Here is a 24,232-nt window from a genome sequence, read left to right as displayed (position 1 = left end):
AAATGATCATTCCCCAGTTTACTTGACTCTTATTTGGTACAAACAAAATTTGGTATGCACAAAGGAAGTTGCAGGACATGCTGGGTTGTCCTTTTTTTGCTTCTCTACTTTCCCCTCAGACTTGACTAATGCAGCCTGGTTGGCTGAAGCCTCTTTCCTGCTGTTTTCCCCTCCCACACCTCTGTTCCTCTCTGATTGTCCAATATTTCTCATGCTGAGACAATGCACTTTCTATAGTGGAGGGCAGGTAATGCATACACAATCAGGCAGAGAGGAGAGTAAGGGTCCTCCTGACAGGATTGGCTTCAAAATAGCCACAGTTAAAATGCAAAATGCTAGGAAGGATTTTTTCTTTTTTTTCTTTTTTACTGTAGAAAAATCACTAATCTCAAAAAGAAAAATCACTAATATCAAAATGTGGACAGTGCAATACATATGTTATGTAAATAGAGCAAGTATTTATCTACTTATATATGCAGGTTTTTTTCTGAGATAGTATGTCTGACAGCTCCTCTTTAAAGTATTGCATGCTTTAAAGGCTCAATGCTATTCACTTTGGGCCCAATACTATTCACTTTTGCTACAACTGGGCAAACTCATCCCAAAACATGATCTGCCCTAACACTTTTATGCAGCTGACACTCATCTATATTTATTCTTCATACCTGACTTAATAAGCCCAAATGCAATCACAAATACTTTCTTTGCCCTGTTATGGGAGTGGATAAATCGTAACTGGCTAAAACTAAACGCTGACGAAACTGAACATCTTGTCATTGCAGATAAGTACCTGCACTCCCAGTCATCACCATTGGAGGTAGCGGACACAGATATACATACCTGTGGCCTGGGCATACTGTGGGTGTTTTTTTGATTTCAGAAATCAAATCACCTGTGGAATATTGCAAAAATGAAACACGTCATTCCACTAGAAGACCTGGTAACCTGAGTCGACACTTTGCTTGCATCACAGTTAGACTGTTATAATGCCCTCTACAAAGGCTTTTAAATATGGGCCTGCAGTTAATATAGAATACAACTACCAGGCAACAAACCAATCCCCTGATAGCCACATGACACCACTTATTGCTTGCTCCACTGGTTACCTTACCCAAATGAAGAATCTTTCTTTAAAGGCAACCTGAAGCTACAAGTATATAGAGGCTGCCATATTTATTTCTTTTTAAACAATACCTGTTGCCTGGCAGTCCTGCTGATCTCTTTGGTTGCAGTAGTGTCTGAAACACACACCTGAAATAAACATGCAGCTAATCTAGTCAGATTTTTGTTAGAAACCTCTAATCAGCATGCCTGTGCATGGTATATTGCCTAAAGTAGCAGGACTGCCAGGCAATTGGTATTGTTTAAAGTGAACCTAAAGCCACGGGAAAAAAATGAGATGAACTCACCTGGGGCTTCCCTCAGCCCCCTGCAGCCGATCGGTGCCCTCGCAGCTCTGCTCCGATGATTCTGTACCCGCCGGCGAACACTTCCGGTTTGGCCGTCACCGGCCGACAGGCATGGGAACGCGAGTGATTGTTCGCGTTCCCAGCCTGTATATCGCCCCCTATGCTGCTATTGCGGCCAGGAGGCCAAACCGGAAGAGTTCGCCGGCGGGTACAGAAGCATCGGATCGGAGCTGCGAGGGCACCGATCGGCTGCAGGGGGCTGAGGGAAGCCCCAGGTGAGTTCATCTCATTTTTTTCCCGTGACTTTAGGTTCACTTTAAAAGGGAATAAACATGCCATTCTCCATAGATCTCTCACTTCAGGTCCCCTTTAAGACTTGCCTACTGACATTCTATTCTAATCCTTACACAATGTATACCCTAGCTATCTGAAAGATTTGTTTCAGCTGCATAGTACCTCTCGTCGGTGTAGTCCATCTTCAAACTGTGAATGGAGACTTCTGTCATGCTGTTTTTACCCTTGGGTACTCCTTCCCACAATCAATCGAGACAGATCCATCTCTGAAGGGATGTAAATCCCGCCTGTTCTAGCAGATACTTAGTGAACCTAAACTGAACGGAGGAAAAAGATTTTCACTTACCTGGGGCTTCTACCAGTCCCCTGCAGATGTCCTGTGCCCGCACCGTGCCAAACCAACCCTCCAGTCCTCTGCCGCAGCTAAGATTAGTTTCTGCTGGCTGATCAGTCGTCGGGCCACTGCGCATCCTCACACGCGTACAAGGATGTGCACAGCCAGGGCCGTGCAAGCGCAGTGGCTCACCGACTGAGGAAACTAAACTTAGCTGCGACCGGGAACCGAAAGATCGGTTGGGAACATCGCAGGCACAGGATGCAGGGGGCTAGTAGAAGCTTCAGGTAAGTGAAACTCTTTTTTTCTCTGTTTTATTTAGGTTTACTTTAAGCACATGTGCTTGTTCCTCTGTGCCAAAATTCGACCCGCCTCTACTAAGGCATGTTATACAGTCAGAACCTTATGGAAGGAGTGTGCTTTACAAATATTTTTGTTTCTAAACATTGTTGCTAATCTGTGGTGTTTGTGACAGTGGCTGATCAAGCTTAGCTTAATATTAGCAGGTAGTGTCAGGACAGAATGCACTAGTTAGTGAACTATAGGTGCTAACTGTGTAATGCGGTTACCAAGCTATTACCTAATATCAACAACTTCAGTTATTAGTATTTTCATGTATTAAACAACATTTCAGGTCTCCACCTTGCAGATGTTTGAGGTTACGGTGAAATAAAAGGGTGTTTCCTTCTGTGCATTATTTACATGTGGTGTTCTTTATTTTTGTAGCTGGATCACTTCCTCAGCCATGGGCTCTGTTTAGTGCGAGTCATTCTGGTCTTTCCTGTACAGTACATCATTAGAAAATCAAACATATTGTTTTTACTTTTCATGCGGTTTTCAGATTAAAGAACACAAAGGGTCAATTTATACAAATTGGATTTTTCTTCCCTCTTCAAAGAGTAGCATCTTTGTTTGGAACTATTCAGAATCTATTTCCTAAACTCCAAAATGAAAAGTTGCCATTGTTAAGTTCAATGTGAAACAGTTTGTGGTACTGTTATGTAAACTGGCATAAAATAGGTAAGACGAGAAAAAAAAAAAGTCCCAAAAACATCAGAAAATTTGCAAAAGAATAAAAAAGTCTGGCCTGGCTTAAGCTACATATACATAAACCAGAATTATGTCAATAGCTGTATCTAGTATTAGCACACTTGTTTTCAGTGTTGGAGACCTCTCCTTCAGTGATCTGTTGAGACAAATACTATTCGGCTAACTGCTGAGTAGGGATGATAAATGAGATGCAAATATTTTTGAGTCCATACAGGATTATGTAAATTTTGCAGATTGAAAAGGAAAAATTAAATCTTGGTTGGACTTGATTGGTCCATTTTAAAGCTACATTTGCATACAAATTTACATAATCCTGCATGAACACAGAAATATTTGCATCTCATTAATCATCCCTACTGCTGAGTGACAATAAATTAGACAAAAGTCTACGCAGCTTTTTTTCTGTTTCAAAAGTTTTATTAAATTTGCATAATACATTAACATTTTGTAGACCAGCTGGGTATCATTAGGAAGGAACACAAGGCTCTTTGAAAAATACACTCACAGAAAACACCTCAAGCCATTCGCTCCAAGCTTCTTACTGAGCTCAAAAAAGTTACATATGAGGTAAGTCTTTTAGAACCAAGGCACCAACTTAATCAGTGGCATAGCTAAGGAGCTGTGGGCCCCGATGCAAGTTTTACAATGGGGCCCCCCAAGCACTCTATACATAGCAATTGATACGGTGCACCAAAACCTGCCAATGGCAACTACAGAGTCAGAGGTGCAAGGAAGGGATGGGAAACAGTTTGTTAATAATTACCACTATTCAAAGTATCTATAGAAGTGATTATTATGAGCACAGGACCAATAGAGAGCTAATACTGTAGTTGCGGGAGGGCCCTTCGGGGCCCCTCTGGCCCAAGGGCCCCGATGCGGTCGCTACCACTGCACCCCCTATTGCTACGCCCCTGAACGTAATCTGTTCAGAACGTGCCCGTTAGGGCTATAAAAGGAAAAGACAGAAGAAAGAAAAGACAAAAAGTAATGGAAAGGAAAAAGTATGTCCTCGCCAGGAGTTCTCGAAGGCAACAGATCTGGTGATTTCACTGGCTCATTAAGAATTGAATATAGTTCAGAAATTAGGCCCTTCATGAAGGGGTTATCCGCAAATATATGCTCAAACCTGGTAAGAGTAACCGGGAACTCAGTTTGCGTCAAAATAAGGGACCGAAGCCAATGTCGCCTTTTTGAAAGGCATTTAAACTTCGGCTCTTAACACAGTGAGGCACTTTATTTGGCCTGAGGAAGTGGGCAGGGACCCACGAAACACATTGCCAGTGCTATTAAAGTTCATTTTATATGAATTTGTCTCCATTGAGATAAGCCACCTGAAACTTTATTTTATTGGTTTTTATTCATTTTATCATTCTCTGGGCACCTTTTTATCCTGTTGATGCCCCTGGATCCTAGGGCCTTTTTCTCAAAAAATGCGAGCATCTCTGGCCTGCCTGGACCCCAGAGTGGAGTTGGTTTTGAGATCCACTCGCCTACAGTGGTTGGTTGCCCCCTTGCAACCACTCTTTGTGAGTACCCTTTGTTCACATTTTTTGTTTCTTCTATCATTTGTGACGTACTGCACCATTTGGGCTCCCGGTGTCTGTGTTTTTTTCATTCCAGGGTGACTGTTCACCCTCGACTTTGTCTATATTGTAGAATAGCTACAGTAGACTGTGAGTCTAGATGTGAGCTATTTCAGTTGCAGATGGAACACAAGTTTATTTCATGGTGATGGCACACAGGCATCACTATTTTCATCAGTGCAGCCACAAGTGGGAAAGCTTCTGGGCGGTATGGAGGCCCTTAACCAGGGTAGCCTCTAGGCATAAGCAGTACAGGCCATTGCCTGGAGTGCCATTGGTCCTAGGGGCGCCATGTTGCTGGATGGAGCCCTGCCCCCTGAATGGAGACCCGCCCCCATGGGTGGTCTATTACTTGCTTCTAATGCATCTGCTTATCGTAAGTTGCAGGCAGCTGCCACTGTGTCCCTCTGTGCCTTGTACATCCTCCCCCCATCTGCCTCCTTCTGTCCCTTTTGTGCCTCCTTCAGTCCCTTGTGCCATGTCTGACCCCGTTTGTCCATCTGTCCCCCTTTATGCCTCCTGTTTCCCTTTGCCACCTTCTGTCCCCCTGTGCCTCGTGTCTCCTTGTGCCATTCTTTGTCCCCCTGTGCTACCTCTGCCCTTATTCCTCCTTCAGTCCCACTCTGCCTCCTTCTGTCCTCATGTGCCTCATTCTCTCTCCATGTGACTCTTCAGTCCTCATGTGCCACCATCTTTACCCTGCACCTTCCTCTGTCCCCCTGTGCCTCCTTCTGTACCCCTTTGTGCCTTCTTCTGTCTTCGTGGCTCTGTCTATCCCCCTCTGCCTCCTTACATCCCCCTCTGCCTTCTACTGTCACCCTTTTGTGGTTCCTTATGCCCCCCCCCCCTTTGTGCATCCTTCTGTTCCCCTTTGTGCCTCTTACTGTCTCCCTGTGCCTCCTTCTGGCCCCTTTGTGCTTTTTTTTGTCCCCCATCATGCCTCCTTCTGCCCCCTGTGTGCCTCCTTCAGTCCCCCTGTGCCTACTTCTTTCCTCCTGTGCCTCCTTTTGCCCCCCTTTGTGCCTCCTTTTGTCCCCCTTTGTGCCTCCTTCTGCCCCACTTTGTGCCTCCTACTGTCCCCCTGTGTGCCTCCTTCAGTGTCCCTGTGCCTCCCACTGTCCTTTTTTGTGCTGCCTTCTTCTGTCCCCTTGTACTGCCTGCTGCCCCTCTGTGGACCTCCTTCTGTCCTCCTTTGTGTCTCATTCTGTCCCCCATTGTGCCTCCTTTTGTTGCCCATTGAGCCTCCTTGTGTCCTCCTGTGTGCCTCTTTCTGTCCTCCTGTGCCTCCTTCTGTCCTCCTTTGTGTCTCATTCTGTCCCCCATTGTGCCTCCTTGTGTCCCCCTGTGGGCCTCCTTCTGTTCCCTTGTGCCTCCTTCTGTCCGCCTTTGTGACTTCTAACCCTCATGCCTCTTCCTGTCCCCCTGTGCCTCTCTATGTTGCCCTGTGTGCCTTATTCAGTCCCCCTGTGCCTCCTTCTGTCCCACTTTGTGGCTTATAAAAGTGGAGCCCTGCCTATGTGTATTTTCTGGTGAAACACAGCCGGCATTGTGTATTTTCTGGTGAAACGCTGCCGTATTAGGATTTTTTTTGGGTGAAACACTGCTGCATTATGATTATTTTCATGGGGGGCGCCATGGGGGGGGGGGGGGCACCACAGGTTTTCTCGCCTGGAGTGACAATATGGCTAGAGGCGCCCCTGCCCTTAACCAATCTTGGCAGGTGCAATAAGATAAAGCAGTATAATGCATTTGGCTGGTTGTATAACTGATGGTTTCTTTCACTCCTCCCACACAATTTTATGTTACAAAATGTCACTTATGGCCTTACTTGCCTGCAGGAGGAAGATCCTGGAAGTGGCATCCTGAGTTCAGCTTACTAAACTTCTGACTGTTTTTATTCAGTCTATGATTTATAGAATTTGGCACTCTCATTCTTATTTACAAGCTGGTCTTTGTGAACATTCAGGATTTCCTTAAGCTTATTTCAATCAGCTCATTCTATTTCCTTGCCATGTTAAGCAATATCTCCTTTGCTTTGAGGGTGTTACTACACTTCCTGTAACTAATTCCTCTTAATATGACCTTTTGGATTGCTGTTATCTGTAAAACAGTAACTAGGAATGTTCCTCTTTCTTTAACATTCTCACATATATTTCAAAAACAGTTGGGATTATGCATGAATACTGTTTATACGTGAAAACAGTTGCCTATCTTGGTCAGTCTTGGTTTAACCGTAATTTCTGCTCAGCATGTGCTAAACACTTATACTCTCTCACTACTTGCACTAATATTTAAAAATGATTTCTCAACATTAATAAAATTAATGTTGTGATGCTGTTAATTGTGTTAAAGGGCCACTGTTAGGAATGAAAGCAACCCTCAGCAGACAGATTTATACAGAACTGATGGTAAGGCTGCTTGCTTCCATTCAAGGCATCCCCCTGCTGCCTCATGGTTGAATTATGGACCGCCTCTGCAACAATGTAGAGCCAAGGCAGCAGTCACGTGTAGTGGGGGTTGACCTGAAGTTTTGTCATTAACTTCAAGAGCCCACCAAGATTTTAGAGAGCCCCATTAGTATACAGCCTTACTACCACTTTGACTTATAGCATACACGATCTCTAAACAGATCTGTCAGTATTATATATCTTACGGTTAAAGCAAACCTGAACTGAAAATTGAAAGTCAATGTAAACATACACATGTCATACTTACCTCCATTGTGGTCTGCTCATCAATCTCTTTCTCCTTTCCCACATTACTGTTTGCTAACTGTGATCGATGGAATTCTCCTGTCTATTTATATTCAGGCATTGGTGACAACCAGGTCCACCTTTGAATCTCAATGATATTCCTCTAGTCACATCCCTAGTATTATCTCAGTGGAGAATGCATGATGCACATGAGCAGGTATATACTGGAATCATTTTGTAAATCAAGATAAGAGCAAAACAGTATGTCAAACATCGTGCCATATTGAGAAGCAGAGAAAGGGACAGGGTTACTAATATAAAGTAGCTTTGGTAGGTTCGCTACCAAATGAGAAAACCTGTTACCCTGGATGTCTATGCAAAGGCCTATATGAGTGAATCAGGAAAGAGAAACTAGCACCTCAGTGGAATGTTCTGTGAACTTCTTCCAACCAGGAGGTGGCTTGCATAACACGTATGCGGACATGGCCCAACTTACTAGTTGGTTAGAGAACATGAGGCCTTCAAGTACATTTGAAGACGGCGCTGGGTCTCTTCTCTTGGAAATTCTACTTGCTGTTCCTTTAGGCAGAGGGACAACGACCAAAAGCACGACGCATCTGGTGTACAGTGTGACTAAGGTGTATGTGCCTGATACGGTTGTAATGGTAAATGTGGTCTTTCTGTGTGATTTGGGTTGCTCCGCTTACAAACTGGATTGTTTTGAAGGGTTGGAAGTTGGTTTACATACAAATTGAAACAATAGTTTGTTTTAAGGATCTAATGAGTGTTCTGTAATTTAGCTCAGATTTGCATACAGACAGGCGGCACAGATCAGCACTCACTTGCAACAGTTGTGCGAGGTATGATCCTGTTCAAAGAGCATGTGCTATTTTAAGCTAAAACTCTTATTGCAACATTGGAAAGATGTGGTTCCACCTACTTTAACTGATTGGATCTCCCAGCTTAATGAAGAAAAGATAATATATTCTCATAGAGGTTGTCCTAAAAAGTGGCATTTCGGGTTTGACACTCCAGGTCTTGCATCTTTTGTGCTCTGTGTGCTATGTATGGGTGCCAGTTACAAGGCAAGTAGTTGTGACCAATAGACAGGAAAGGGGTTTTCAGATCAAATTGGGAATGCATTATAATGGTGTTATTCAGTCTGAGACAATTAAGTGAACGTGTGTTTTAAGTAGCACTTTTATTCCTAAAATAGTTCTGCCAGAGAATGATGTGAGATTCACTATGCTGAGGTCTTTCAGTGATCTTCTTTCGCTATAGTGGCCTGAATAGTTTTAGTTTCTATACATGTCACTGGTGTTCAGAAATGTGTAAATTCCTGATAATACTTGGCTGTGTGCTCATGCAGTAGAATCTGCTGTACACAACTGACATACATTTCCCCTTTTGTCTGACACCTACTTCCTGTAACTGAGCAGAGGAAGTGCAGTGTGCAGATTACTTCTCTCTGTGCATCGTAGGGGATGTGGAAACTTGGGTTTCTAGCTGTCTTAAAACAATCTTACTTAACAAATTATACAAAGAAAAAAATCCACAAAAGACATTGTTACTGGCAAAACTGACATAATTGTATAACTCAATAAACTAGTAACATTGGCAGAATTGTGGAGCAGGTTTTCACAGATTTGCCTATTGATTTTTGACACTTTGACCTGCTGATTTTTTTTTTATTAGAAGCAGCACTGGACCTGAGTGACTTATAAAGAAATTCTCTTTTTTTCATTTATTTTCCCTGAAGTACCTCTCCTCTATTTAGCTGTGGTTATGTCTACCAGAAATAAGCTGGTTTTTCAGATTTAACAATAATGTCAGAAACACCTGATCTGCACATGCTTGTTCAGGGTCTATGGCTAAAAGTATTAGAGGCAACTGATCAGCAGAATAGCCAGGTAACTGGTATTTTTTAAAAGGCAATAAATATGGCAGCTTCCATATGCCTCTCACTTTAGTAGTCCTTTAAGCCATAGAACCTGAATAAGCATGCATATTATGTGCTCTGACTCAACTCTGGCTGAATTAACACACCTAATTCCTTCAGAGGATCTTCCAACCCTAGTCCATGCCTTTGTCACATCAAGGTTAGACTACTGCAACACCCTCTACACAGGCCTGCATAAGAAAGACTTACGCCGCCTGCAATTAGTACAGAATGCTGCCGCAAGGCTGTTAACGAGCCAACCCTGCCATTGCCACATAACACCAACCCTGAGCTCACTCCACTGGCTACCGATAAAATGGAGAATTCTGTTTAAGATTGGCTTACTGACATTCAAATCCTTGCACAATCTGGGCCCTGGATACCTGAAGGACTTGTTGCAACTGCATCACACCCCCCACAATCTTAGATCAAAAGGACGCAACACCATGGTCACTCCCAGAGTCCACCTCAAAACCTTTGGAGACAGAGCCTTTTGTCATGCTGCCCCTACACTTTGGAACTCCCTGCCACACCCAATCAGGACAGCTCCATCCCTGGAAGCATTTAAGTCTAAACTGAAAACCTACCTCTTTAGTCTGGCATTCATGAACATCTGACTATCTCCTCTGTAACACAACCCAGCCTGCAACCCTGTATTAATCTGAGACACAACTATGCGCTTTGAGTCCTATGGGAGAAAAGCGCTTTACAAATGTTATTGTATTGTATTGTATTAACCACATGCACCTAAACTACAGGAGCAGAAAAAAGTGTGGGCAAACTCCAGAGAGTTGTTCTTGTAAGCTAGGAAGGGGTTATTGGTATTCCCATTTTGGATATTTTCTATAATTTCTTGCAGGGCAGTTTCTAGGCTAAATTGCACCCAGGGTGAGGGTGCACCCCCCCCCCCCCCCCCCCCCCAAGCCAGGAATAGGTGGTATAAGGTAGCCAGCTATAGGTCGCCAGTATAGTAGACCCCAGTATAGGTTAGCTAGGTGGTTGCCTCCTAAATATAGGTAGCCAATATAGTTGTCCGCAGTATAGATTAGATAGTTGGGATCCCCCAGTATAGGTTAGCTAGGTAGGTGCCCCCATATAGGTTAGCTAGGTGGGTGTCTCCAATATAGGTAGCCAGTACAGTTGCCCCCAGTATAGGTTAGCTAGGTATCTCCATTATAGGTTAGATAGGTATCTCCATTATAGGTTAGATAGGTAGGTGCCCCCCGTATAGGTTAGAAAGGTAGTTGTCCCCAGTAAAGGTCAGCTAGGTAGGTGCCCCCATATGCTGCAGGGGAGAGCGGGCATAGCGGACTTACAACTCAAGTTCCGCTACCCCTGCAGCCTCTTTCTTCTTCCTATCCCAGACGCCCCTTTTGTTGGAAACAGCGCCCCCTGTGATGACATGCGGATACATCATTACCACAGGGGCGCTGTTACCAATGCAATGGACGCCTGGGACAGGAAGAAGAAAGAGGCTGCGGGGGATCGCGGAAGGTGATTTGTAACTCTATGCATGCCCTCCTCTGCCTCTCCCCTTAACCCCCGCTCCACCCAGTGCCCTGGGTGGTCGCACTACTTGCACGCCCATAGATCCGGGCCTGATTTCTTGACCCACTGCACAATAAATAATTAGTGGAAATCTACACAAAGGGAGTTGAAACCAGGTGTTCCAAATGTAGATTTACCAATTCTTGTGTAGGTGACGGTTGTAACATTTTTTCTCAGTTTCTGTCCTGGTAGTGACTGCTACAGAGATAAGAATGGGCTACACGGCATGTTTTATTTTATTGTATGGTGTGTGGCCACCTTTTCAGTGAGACATATCTGCCTATAGCATGTAAGCAGCATTTTCTTAGAGACTCTGTAATTAAAAAAAAAGTTCCCCTGAGGGGTAGTCACCTTGGTAGGGGGAAGCGGTTTCGCTGCAGCCCACGGAACGCACAGCCGATAATTTGTCAGGCTGTGCAATATTTACCTTTTCTGGTTCCAGCGTAGACGCTGTACAGTACTTACGGTATGCAGCTTCAAAGAGTTTTTTCTTTTATACCAATCTACATTGGATAAAAGTACTGGCAAGAACTCCGATACAAACAAGCAGATTGCCTGGCTGGCCTGCTGAGCTTCTGCCTCTACCATACTTTTAACCATAGACCCTGAACAAGCATGCAGATCAGATATTTCTGATCTCCGCTCGGAAATAGCTGATCTCAGTTGGGTCCGCTCTACTGCGCATGCGACTTGCACCTGCGCAGTAGAGCGGACCCGACCACGATCGGGTATTTCCACCTATTTTGGAGCCGAATGCCGCTATTACGACTGCGCTGGACCCGGGAAGGTAAATATTTACATAGTTCGGGGAGCTCAATCACTGCCGCCATGGGACGGAGGAAGACGGGGGAAGCCTCGATAGGATCCAGAGGATTCCCCCTACCGAGGTGAGTACCCCCAGGGGAACTTTTTATGTTACAGATTCTCTTTAACATACACCTGAACTGAGAGGGATATGGAAGCTGCCATATTTATTTCCTTTTAAACAATACCAGGTACTTGGCTGTCCTGCTGATCCCTTTGGCTGTAGTAGTGTCTGAATCACACACCTAAAACAAGCATGTATTAATCCAGTCAGACTTGAGTCAGAAATATGTGATCTGCATGCTTGTTCAGGGTCTATGGTTAAAACTATAGTAGAGGCAGAGGCTCAGCAGGCCAGCCAGGCAATCTGCATTGTTTGTATCTGAAGGCTTGCCAGTACTTTTATCCAATGTAGATTGGTAAAAAAAAACCTCTTTGATGCTGCATACCGTACTGTCCACCCCAGTAACCAGCAACGTGCTCAAGACACAATGCACAGTCCAGGAATCAAACGAAGATAGGAATAAAGTCTGGCACTGCTGCTTTAATATCCAGTGGAATACAGTTGCTTTAATAACATCAAATGCAATAAACACACACAGTGCACAAAGTAGCAAGTGCACTTTAGCCTCGGAGGAAGCTAGGCATCACCCTGCAAAACAACATAGGGCTGTGCACTCAGTACCACTTCCAGATGGAATAAGTACATTTCCACTTGGTAGTTTGTACACATGTGTGTTTATTGCATTTGATGTTATTCAGCCGACTGATTTGCCTGATTCGCTTGGCGGATCTGTTGCACCAACTGTCGTTCAAATGACTGTTAGGTCAGTACGTGTGTACAAACGACTTCCAGTTTGTCATTCAAACCTACAGTCGTTTGATCAGTCCTTTGATCGAGTCCATTCTTCTAGCCCATTGTTCTATTCAGTCCGTTGTCCAGTCAAACGACACGTAAATTAGGTGATATTAGAATATCAGCTGCTTTGTTGGTCTGTGTGTACATGACATTTGATCGACTTGTTGTCGTTCAAACGACCGGTTTGAATGAAAAACAGGTGAAAAATCAGAGGTGTGTACGCACCTTTAAGCCACATCTACATGGTACAATTTTCCATCAGATTGACGGATCTATTAGATAACGGCCAACCGGTCCAATTGGATTGCGATAGTTTGCAATAGGTTTTGGGTACTTATCAATACAACATCTTTCGCAAAATTGGTCAAACAATTTGGATGTCTACACACGATGCAATTTCTTATCAGATCTCCCATCGATCTGATGGAAAATTGTACCATGTAGATGAGGCTTAACTATAGATCCTAAACAAACAGGGAGATCAGATGTTTCTGACTGAAGTCTGACTGGATTAGCTGCATGCTTGGATGACAGGCAACTGGTATTGTTAACGTGAACCCAGGGCCAGGCCGAGGCGAGAAAGGCACCAGCCTCAGGGTGCAGTGTAGGAGGGGGCGCAAAACTCACTCAGCTACTATTCCCCTATTGTGTATGAAGCAGAGAGAAATAAGAAAAGGGGATACATGGCTGTGACTGCAAGCCAGATAACTAGATATTAAGGTGTTGGGAGGATTGGGGGCCCTGGGGCGCCTTTTAGTCTAATAGCAATCAGTGTGTGACGGCTGGGGTGGGAAGAATGGAGGGGTGCACTTTGGTGTCTCAGCCTTGGGTGCTGGAGGACCTTGTTCCAGCTCTGCGTGAAACCGATGTGAGTGTGATATGGAGACTGTCATATTTATTTCCTTTTAAGCAATACCAGTTGCCTCGCTATCCTGCTGATCCCCTGCCTAATATTTTCAGCCCCAGACCCTGAACAAGCATATACAGATTAGGTGTTTCTGACAATAGGGGTCAGAACTGACAAGATTACCTGCATGCTTGTTTCTGGTGTAATTCAGCCACTACTGCAGCCAAATAGATATGCAGCCTTCTTCGTTCAGGTGTGCTTCAAAGGGAACCTGAATTGTGAGGTATATGGAGGCTGCCATATTTATTTCCTTTTAACTACTTTGCATCTAGGCCTTGTTTCCCCCTTACTGACCAGAGCAGTTTTGAAGTTTTAGCTATGCCCCTATTTAGTCAGCAATAACTTTATCTCTACTTATGACACTTAAATGAAATGCATATGTTTTTTTTTCCAAGTTAAACTAGGCTTTTAATTGTATGGCATTTTTTTAATGGTAAAAATCAATCTTATTGGCTCATGGAACATATTTTTTCCTTTCACCGATTAGTGCTGCAGCAGATAGTGCCAGAGGTCTGCATGGGAGCAAAACCAATCATGCACAGTAGTGCTTAAGCAACAAGACGTATATCTACGTCCTCATGGCTTAGAGCAGGGGTCTCAAACTCGCGGCCCGCGGGCCATTTGCGGCCCGCGATACAATATTTTGTGGCCCCAGGGCCCCAGAGCTTGTAGGGGCCCCCAGTGGCTACAAGAGGAAAAAAAAATTTTTCAAATCGGCCTTATAGTTTTTGAGAAAATCGATTTTAAAGTTGCAAAGGAAAAAAAATACACATTTAAAAACCCGCCGACTTTAATGGTTAATAGCAAATCCACCTTAAATGCTAGAAACCCTAAATTTGCAGGATATGTTAAGGAGATCATTAGGAATAAGAGGAAAAAACAATTTTTCAAAAAGACCTTATAGTTTTTGAGAAAATCGATTTTAAAGTTTCGAAGGAAAATAGTATACTTTTAAATGCGGTAAATGTCACTTTTAGTAGCAAGCCTAACGGTAGTGTAATTTTACATGTATCAAAAGAAAGAGCAATACATTTCCTGACAGTTTCCAGGGGGTCCATACGCAGCCGCAGCGCTTTGGCCAGGGATCGCTATACAGCCGTAATATGGCTGTATGAAGACTCCTGGCATTTTTTCCTATTTTCCCAATTTTTTTTTTATGTTTAGAGTGGGCGGGCAGAGGCGGCGATCCGCCGCGATTGACGTCAGGAGGGGCAGAGCTGAAGCTGAAAGCTCTGCCCCTTCCAGGAAATGCCGGCGGATTGCCCCCGGGGCAATTTGGGGGCTCTGCAGCCCTCGTTTTGCGGCGGGGACACGTGAACTCCCTTATGCGGCCCAGCCTCATCCTGACTTTGCCTCCTGCGGCCCCCGGGTAAATTGAGTTTGAGACCCCTGGCTTAGAGGACATAGATATACTGTGGTGGTGGATAAAGTGGTTAAAGGATACCACAGCCCAAAGGCTGTGGTAAAATCAAAGTTGCAATGTGGAGGGAAAGAAAGATACATACTTACCGCTTCCCTCGTTCCCTGCCGACGGGTCCCGCTCATCTGTTACAGCTCCCGGTACCGACCCGACTCTCCTGACCCTTCACCCGGACATACTGTGCTGCGCATGCGCAGTATGTCACTATACTCTTCGCTTCTGCCGTCGCATCGTGACGGCAGAAGTACGGACACTCCCCCGCCTCCTCTCCCAGCGTGTGCGCTCCAATCTAAAGCTAGCGTGACATGCTGGCTGGAGTTCGCACTGGGATAATCGATGTGGAGAGAGCGGAGGGGGAGTAAGTTAAAAAAAAGACACTGCCGGCTGGAGGGAGGGAGCGAGTGAGTGGGCGGGAGCGAGTGAGTGGGCGGGCGAGTGGGCGGGCAGGCAGCGAGTGGGCGGCGAGCAGGCAGCGGCAGTACAGCCCAACCATTCTGTACATAGATGCAATGACATCTATGGTACAGCGAGAAAATTATCCCCACATTTATCTCTGCATATGTGCATGTATATACATGTGTGTACATGTATATATACACACATGTATATACATGCACATATGCAGAGATAAATGTGGGGATAATTTTCTCGCTGTACCATAGATGTCATTGCATCTATGTACAGAATGGTTGGGCTGTACTGCCGCTGCCTGCTCGCCGCCCACTCGCTGCCTGCCCGCCCACTCGCCCGCCCACTCACTCGCTCCCTCCCTCCAGCCGGCAGTGTTTTTTTTTTTACTTACCCCCCCTCCGCTCTCTCCACATCGATTATCCCAGTGCGAACTCCAGCCAGCATGTCACGCTAGCTTTAGATTGGAGCGCACACGCTGGGAGAGGAGTAGGCGGGGGAGTGTCCGTACTTCTGCCGTCACGATGCGACGGCAGAAGCGAAGAGTATAGTGACATACTGCGCATGCGCAGCACAGTATGTCCGGGTGAAGGGTCAGGAGAGTCGGGTCGGTACCGGGAGCTGTAACAGATGAGCGGGACCCGTCGGCAGGGAACGAGGGAAGCGGTAAGTATGTATCTTTCTTTCCCTCCACATTGCAACTTTGATTTTACCACAGCCTTTGGGCTGTGGTATCCTTTAAACAATACCAGTTGCCTGGCATCCTGCTAATTTTACTGGCTTCATTAGTGTCTGAATCACACTTCTAAAACAAGTAAGTAGTTAATCTTGTCAGAAACATATAATAAGCATCCTAATTCAGGATCTATGGCTACTAGTATTATGTTGGGAATACATGATGAGTTTTTTTAGCAGATAGATGGTTCAGTATTTTCTGACAGGTCTGATCTGATTTAGATCATTTTTCTGATCGATTTTCTAATAGAAATGAATGGAAATCGATCAGAAAAAATGTTTGGAAAATCGATAGGCCAGTAAACTCATATATTCCCAGCATTAGAGCCAAAGGATCACAGGGCAACCAGGCAATGTGTATTGTTTAAAATGAAATGTCAGCCTACGGTACATGTACCTCTGACATCAGGTTCCCTTTAAAGCATAACTGTAGATTGCTTTAAAAAAAAAGGCGGGGTGGCTTTTGTCACAGAGGAACAAACGTGCTTAAAGTAAACCTAAACTGAGCAAAGGAAAAAGTGACTCACTTACCTGGAGCTTCTCCCAGCCCCCTGCAGCCATCCTGTCCCACGCTGGTATTTGAAGATCCTTTGGTCCCCCACCGTGGCTCAATTTCTTCACCGCCTTAAAAGTCTATGGCCACTGCGCCTGTGCGACCCTGGCCGCGCACATCCTTGTTCACGCTCCTGTGGCTGGGAGCATCCTGTGCAGGTGCAGTACAAGAAAATCTCTACTACGCCTGCACAGGACACTCCTGGCGAAGGGAACGAGGACGTGCAGGTGCAGTGGACGGTGACCGGCAGAAGAGAAAGTAAGCTGCGGCAGGGTTCAGAGGAATGTTACAGGTATGCGTGGGCACAGGACAGCTGAAGGGGGCTGGCAGAAGCCACATGGTAAGTGAATCTCTTTTTTTTTTTTTAGCAATCTTCAGTTCCGCTTTAAGTAAAGATTCATAATCCCAGGACTATGGTTCTGGGAACCGTCTGAATAGAGTTGTTATGCGAGAGTAATTAATTGAAGTACCTAATGTTGGATGCAGCATTGTTAATGGCATACATGAAAAAAAGGCGCCTGGAAAAAAGGGTGCAGGGTATTGCTGCTAGTGGAATATTGCCGAAATTAGCAATATTCTACTGCTGGATTCCATAGTAAATATCAGTAATGTTTACTGATCTTTTACAATAGCTAAACTTAACCCTACTCTTACACAGAACCCTCTTCTGGTGGTGCCTAACCCTGAGACCTCCCTGGTTAGGGTTAGCGGCAACCATTGAAAATTTCTGCACCTGCAGGTGCCCAATAGAATTGCAAGTGCCCACCGGGGATTTGTGTAAATGCAAATTACAGCATTGCATATTCAGTATTCCAAACTTAGCACCTTAGTCACAAAGTAAAAGCCCCAATTTGCAGCAAAAATTGTACGTTTCTGCACCAGCAGGCGTGTGATAGTAGCTGCCACCATGATCCCAAATTTCCCTTTTCTGCCACTAATAGCGGCTTTTATCAAAGACAGCTATGACCGCACCCTTTCTTCTATAACTGCTCCAGCGCCCTTTTTTTCAGATTCATGTTAATGTATATTTAGTCTCCTTGCTGTTAATAGATCATCTTTGAAATGCCATCTGCAGAACTGGGTGCCTTAAGGCCTTGTATCTTTATTGGGGTTTTAATAATCTGGCATTGAAAAGTGTTCACATGCATGAAGGTTTTATGTTTGTTCTTAACAAGCTATGGCATCTAAGTGCAGAAGCAGCAAAATACTTCCAAATATATTCTATAAAATGCATTTAAAAATGGACACAAATAATAATAATAGCCATAAATTGTCATAACTGGATGTTGGATATTTTCCGCAAAAATAGAATGATGGAGAAATGACCTCTTAATTGCTTGCTAACCTTGCTAACTTCAAGAGAAGGATGCATTAACATTAAAATCACACACCAGCTTCCCTCTTCACATAAAATATTTTGTTCCCCTTATTACAAGCACTTTCCAGAATTTCCGGCTGCTTGCCCATGTAATTAGCTTAATGCTTTTCAAAGAAATCTGCTGGGAATGTTAAAATGTAACAACCCCCTAAAATGTTTTGTGGAGTATTACTGCAAATCTTTCACATAAACGGGTGAGCTACTGCAAACCTCCAGGGGTGTTTCCCTTTATATCCATTCTATAATTCTAGCAGGCGACCCTCCCACTAAGTGTTCTCTGTCAGGATTTTTCTGCAATAATCCCATTAGTATTTCAAAGACAGGAGCAGCTAATAACCTGCAAAAGTCCTTGCAATATAAACAAATGACATCCTCATAAATTTACCAAAATTTCACTTTTACATAATCACGATATGGATCGGGATGTGGCCATGGAACCCATATTATTAATAGGAACCGTTTACACGATGGATCCAATGCGTCCCAAAACAATTAAATCCAACCCTGCACTATCTTCCCGGCTAAGCGGATACACTTCCAATAGAAGCCTATAATAGAAACGCATCTGCTTCAGACTCTAACAAGGACCTTAATGGGCCACTGGAGTGCATCTTGCAGTGGCCATTCACAATCCAACTCTAGTGTGGACTGAACCATAGTCTCAGTTTACCTCTGTCCTTACCCCTATTCACTTCAATAACTGCCCTCCTGTACTCTGTCCCTGCCACCATTCAACTCAAACTCAAGCTGAAGTAAGAGCGATATAGAGGCTGACATATGTATTTCCTTTTAAACAATGCAGATTGCCTGGCTGTGCTACTGATCCTCTTCTTTTAGCCATAGATACTGGACAAGCATGCAAATCACATGGTTCTGACAAAATTAGCTGTATGCTTGTTTGAGGTATGAGATTTAGACATTAAGTTAGGCAGTGCAGGCATGGCACCCATGGTGAGGTGGGTCCCATGGCACAAGTCATGCCTGCACCCCTCTAGTTACGCCAATGGTTGGCAAAGCAACTGGGACACAGACTGTGTCCCAGTTGCTTTGCCAACACAGATGCATGTTGGATAGTAAATTACATACCCGTGTCCTTCCTGCTCTGCACTCCTCTTCCCCTGGCTGCTGCACTGTACACCCCCCTCCCCGCAATACCTACCTACCCCACTGTACACACCCCCCCCCCCCCCCCCCCACACACACACACACACTGGTAGCTTGTCTGCAACATTAGCAAAGGAAGGGGCATTCTTTTCAGCATAGGGATGCCCTTTCCAGCCTCAAAAACGCCCCTTCCCTGCCTCTCCCCACCCATTCATTGCCTCTCACCCACTCCTCCTTGCCCCTAGCTATCCTCTCTGTGAGAGAAGCACTGAAACTCGGGGTTGCCGCCACTTATTTTTACGAAGAAAAGGAAAAAAGCTGACTGTGTGGCTCAGGAACAGCGGCAAGTGGCACTACCTGATCCAGCTCCCCCCCTCGATCAGATAGTACGGTTTGTTTGTTTCTGTTTTGTTTAGTTACAACTGTGCCACTGGCTTGGGTTAGCTTTAATTAAAATGTATATATTTTTTTCTTTATTTACAATTTTGTTTACAAATCTTGTACAAAAAGAATATACAAAAAATATCAAGAGGAGATTACTAACAATGTTTCTCAACCTTAAAACACTGAAACAAAAGTTCAGACATTTTGGGAACATAAACTGAAAGCCGGACTTATTGGAAAAACTTGGATGCTCAGTAACAGTGATAACACAAGAAGTAGTAGAATTAGCAGCTAGGTTGGATAAGCAGCATTACAGAAGTAGTCAATATAAACTAGCAATAGCTCTGAGAAATGGATAATGACAGACAAGGCTGCTGCCAAGGCTGTTGGGACTGCCTATATTGCAACAGATAACTGACATATTACTAAATATTACAAAAAACACAAATCAGTCACTGACTCCTGAAGTGCATACATTCAAATTTGGAATTCAGGTGGAAAACATTGAAGTCAATGAGGAGGATGGTACTAGGTAGAATTTGAGAGGTTTTCGAGACCTAATCAGGCAAAAACAGCGTTGGAAATATGGGCACCGCCATAGGCCATAATGTGAATTATGGCTATAGCAGCGCTCAGTCAGTAATTTGTGCGCTATCAAAAGACGGAGCCCGAATTACAATACCATCAGTGTCATTTGGCCAGCAGCAATACCTGAAAGACGAATTACGCATTTCCCCAGATTTCATGGCGGCCTGGAGTGGGAATAGTAATTAACACCGCTGGGAATTTAGCAGAAGGATAATCCATTTTTCAGTTTCACCCTACACCCAAATTTCCTGGTGCCTCAATTACATGTATGCTTTCAAATCTGCAATCTGACTTCCCCATTGACTTCTATGCATTCTGTTTTAAATGTTCGGGCCCTTCTTGGCCAAGAATCTAGCATGTGTACAGGTATCCCCCAAGATCACTTTTAATAATCCAGCATGCAGTTGGCAGCGAAGTCCACTTTTTCGCCTCCCTGCCCTTTTTACTGCATGACATTTTGTCAGGTGCTGTGCATCATCCCTTCTCCACTCCTCCTAGCACCCAGACTCTGCTATAGCTGAGCAAGAGGCATTGTACTGATCCCTTCAGATGCTAGGTGTGTGTGTGTGTACAATTACAGTCGCCAATTTTTATTTTTAGACTGGTTCATCCTGTTACTCATATCAATAACATCAGACATTACAAAGCACACATTTTGCAAGTGTGGTTTCTGCATTGCGGCCTCTTTCGCACCAGGATGTTGCGGTTTTAGGGGACTTTATAGGTCGCATAACGTGCCCCTAACGCAATGCCTGGTGGTGTTGGAGGAGGACGCTACCTAGAGCTGCGTTTTGCAGCTCTTGGTGCGCCTTTTGTATCCTATGCGCTGCGGAGACCACGTGATCGGAGCACTCCGTATCACGTGGTCCCGCCAGCCAATCAGCGGCCGCTTCAGGAAGTAAACACTGCAGTGCAGTGAATATTAAGTATCCATGTGGCTGGCTACAATAGCGGACTCTCCCCGCCTCCTCTCCGGCCCCAAAAAAAAAAAAAAAAAACATAACTGAGCATGTGCACACAGTCTAACGTGGCTAAAACCGCGTAGAACGCATAGCATGCTGCGCTTTATTTGAACGTGTAGCGTTACACTGTAACGCAACGTGGGTACTGTGAACAGCCCATTGATTTTTCATTACTATGAGTTGGGCTGCGTTACAGGCTGCACTAACGTGCGCCTGTAACGTCTTACTGTGAAAGCAGCCTAATGGCACTATATTTTCTTCCAATAAATATGCTACCCTTTTTATTACAATACAGTTGACTACACAGCGTCCAAGGCACCTGTGAAATAGTTTTTGTATCCAAGACATCCCATTGGTTACACAGTATGATTCATTAAGCTGCACTGCGAGCCCGGCACATGCTATGCGCGGTAGTGCAGCGTAGTGCGCGCTCCCTTTAAGGTACAGCCGCTCCTTCTAACACGTGATGTGAACTAGCTTTAATAAATTTTTACTGGCCCAAAATGCTGCCTGTCACGCTGCACATACAAGCCCGGCTGAACCACCTCCGGTGCCAGTAGCTCAGTATGCTCAATACTGGCATACTGGCGATTCTGGATTGGACAATGGCCCAATCCAGAACTGCCAGTATGCTAGTACTGCGCTATTGGTGCTGAAGGTGGTTCAGGCGGGCTTACCGAAAGCCCCTAAATTGTGTGCGCAGCGTGATAGGCAGAATTTTGGGTCAGTAAAAATGCAAGAAAGCTAGTTTACATCTCGTGCTAGAAGGAGCGGCCGTACTTTAAGGGGAGCGCGCAGAGGGTACATTTAAAAATGGCTCTGCACAAAAATGGCGCGTGATAATGCCTATAATGACATCTTGCTACTAAAGTAATTTAACGTTTTAGATATGTCCTAAAACGTTAAACCATCTTAGTAGGAAGATGTCATTAGTGACCTCTGTGATACATTACCTGGTCCTGGTGATCCCGTCTCCTCTCCACTTCCTGTTTTGTTTGCAAGTGTCCTACAGCCAGCCAATCTACATGCGGGGACTGAAGCCACATGGTGATTGGCTGGCTGCCGGACTCATTCAAACTAAGTAGGAAGTGTAGAAGACCCGATCGCCTTGGAGCAGGTAATGTATACAAACCCCCTGCCTACTCTCACACTGAACCCTCCCTCCACCTATGCCTTAACCTAACCACTCCAGCCCTGCTGCCTAACCCGTGACTACTCCCCCGCACCCCGCTACTTAACCGTGGACTATTCTCCCCTACCGATGCCACTTCACTCTCGCTAACCCCCTGCCTCTAGCTACTCCCTGCCGCCACAGGCAGCAATCGTACAAGCTGCAATTAGCGGCAAGGAGATTAAATTATGGTGCTCGAATAGCAGGTGCTAGACGTCCACTTTTTATCGGGCGCCATAATTCAACCTTCCTGCCGCTAATTATGGCTTGTACTATTGCCGCCTGCGGCTGCGCCATTTTTATAGGCACTTGTCCTGCGCCATTTTTATCCATGTATGTATCTTCGCACTACCGTGCGTAGCGTGCGCTGGGGATTTTTAACTCAATTTAAGTTGCACTACTTTAACAGCAACAGCTCGATTTTCAACCTCTATGTCCCTATGATCTTCTATCTTTGCAAGTCCAGTAAAGAGATAAGCTAGAAGCAATTATATTTCCCATTGTTTTTCACCTTTTGTAAAAAAAAAAGGTAACTGATTATTATTTCAAACTGAATTCCACAAGTGTTCTGCATTTAGGCATGAAACGGAAAACATGATTGCTTTTACAATTCGGGGAAAAAAAAGTACTAATAAAATACTGTCCATAGTTTTGGATTATCTTTGTATTCTGACGGCGATGCGTACGGGCAGCAGGTATGGCCAAGCCGGCTGATTTTTTGAAAACCATTCTTGATGGGCTACATCTATCATAAATGTCCATTGTGAGACCGGTTAAAGGGAAGGTCCAAGCAAAAAAAAAAAAATGAGATTCACTTACCTGGGGCTTCTACCAGCCCCATGCAGCCATTCTGTGCCCTCGTAGTCACTCACTGCTGCTCCAGTCCCCTGCTGGCAGCTTTCTGACCTCGGAGGTCAGGGCCAAATTGCGTACATTTTTACACATTCCCACTAGTGCAGGAACATTAACACATACATTTTTACGCGTTAGTGGTGAAACGCGTAAATTTTTGTTCCTGCACTAGCTGGAATGCGTAAAAATGTATGCAATGTGGCCCTGACCTCCGAGGTCAGAAAGCTGCCAGCGGGGGACTGGAGCAGCAGTGAGTGACTACGAGGGCACAGGATGGCTGCAGGGGGCTGGTAGAAGCAGAACTAGCTGGCGGCGGGGGACTGGGGCAGCAGTGAGTGACTACAAGGGCACAGGATGGCTACATGGGGCTGGTAGAAGCAGAACTAGCTGGCGGTGGGGGACTGGAGCAGCAGTGAGTGACTACAAGGGCACAGGATGGCTACATGGGGCTGGTAGAAGCCCCAGGTAAGTGAATCTCATTTTTTTTTTTTGCTTGAACCTTCCCTTTAAGAATTGATGCTGCTTAGCTTGTGCAGCTCTGAATGTGGGTTACTCAAGAACTCAACCCGATTTGAGTATGAAGATTAATGAAGAAAGTAACCATGTGTTTTATGGCTAATTGTTTCAAATGTATTTAAGTATAGCTGCCAATTAATACAAATGCTTCAGGCTGGGCAGGACTGTGTAATCCAGAGAGTTCTGATCAGCTGCTTCTAAGGATGACTGACATTCTTTCTGAACAGTGGGACACTTGTTAATGATCTTCCATGCTGATGTTGATTGTGTGCTTGGTGTAAACATTTTAGGACATGGCAGGCGTGCTTTAAGCTGTGTTTTTATGCTATAGAATTGTGAAGCTTGCAGGCCCATCTCTGAATAGTCTCTTTTCATGTCTATATGGTCAGATATGGTGATTGTACTCAGGACAATATGATAAATACCATCAGTAGTCACCAGGCAGTGTATAGCCTCTATATTCAGTTAATATTCCAACGCAGATGAAGAGTTTATACTTGTGTCAGACCCATATATAGGATTCTCGGTGCCAGTTGTATAATGCCTTTACAACACAAAGCTGTTCATTCTTCGTATGGATGCTGTTTTGTAGTAACTGCACAGTTTGTAGTCTTTAAATATTGCTTTTTTTTCTTCAAAGCCCCGGTTGGCTTTTATATTTTGCTTCTACACAGGATCTGGGGAATCGGGCACTGGCTCTGTGTGTGTAATACAAAATGTGTTTAGTCTCGTAAAGCTGGA

The 24,232-nt window shown here is 44.7% G+C and overlaps 2 protein-coding genes across 8 annotated transcripts in view; one reads left to right on the top strand and one right to left on the bottom strand.

The window, feature by feature from the left end:
* CDH23 (cadherin related 23) overlaps window positions 1-24,232 on the top strand; it is a 1,682,716-nt gene that overhangs the window by 1,367,726 nt on the left and 290,758 nt on the right. The window lies entirely within an intron of this gene.
* Window positions 23,454-24,232, bottom strand: part of VSIR (V-set immunoregulatory receptor) — a 93,125-nt gene continuing 92,346 nt past the window's right edge. For all 3 annotated transcript variants that reach the window (XM_068258242.1, XM_068258240.1, XM_068258241.1), the window contains one exon: window positions 23,454-24,189. In XM_068258242.1, coding sequence (XP_068114343.1) covers window positions 24,158-24,189 — 32 coding nt within the window. In that variant the 3' untranslated portion in view covers window positions 23,454-24,157. The remainder of the gene's footprint in view (window positions 24,190-24,232) is intronic.

This window comes from Hyperolius riggenbachi, chromosome 10 (assembly GCF_040937935.1).
Source record: "Hyperolius riggenbachi isolate aHypRig1 chromosome 10, aHypRig1.pri, whole genome shotgun sequence".
NCBI classification, from domain to species: domain Eukaryota; kingdom Metazoa; phylum Chordata; class Amphibia; order Anura; family Hyperoliidae; genus Hyperolius; species Hyperolius riggenbachi.
Note: the sequence above shows the minus strand (reverse complement) of the source record. Positions and strands in the feature narration are given on the sequence as shown.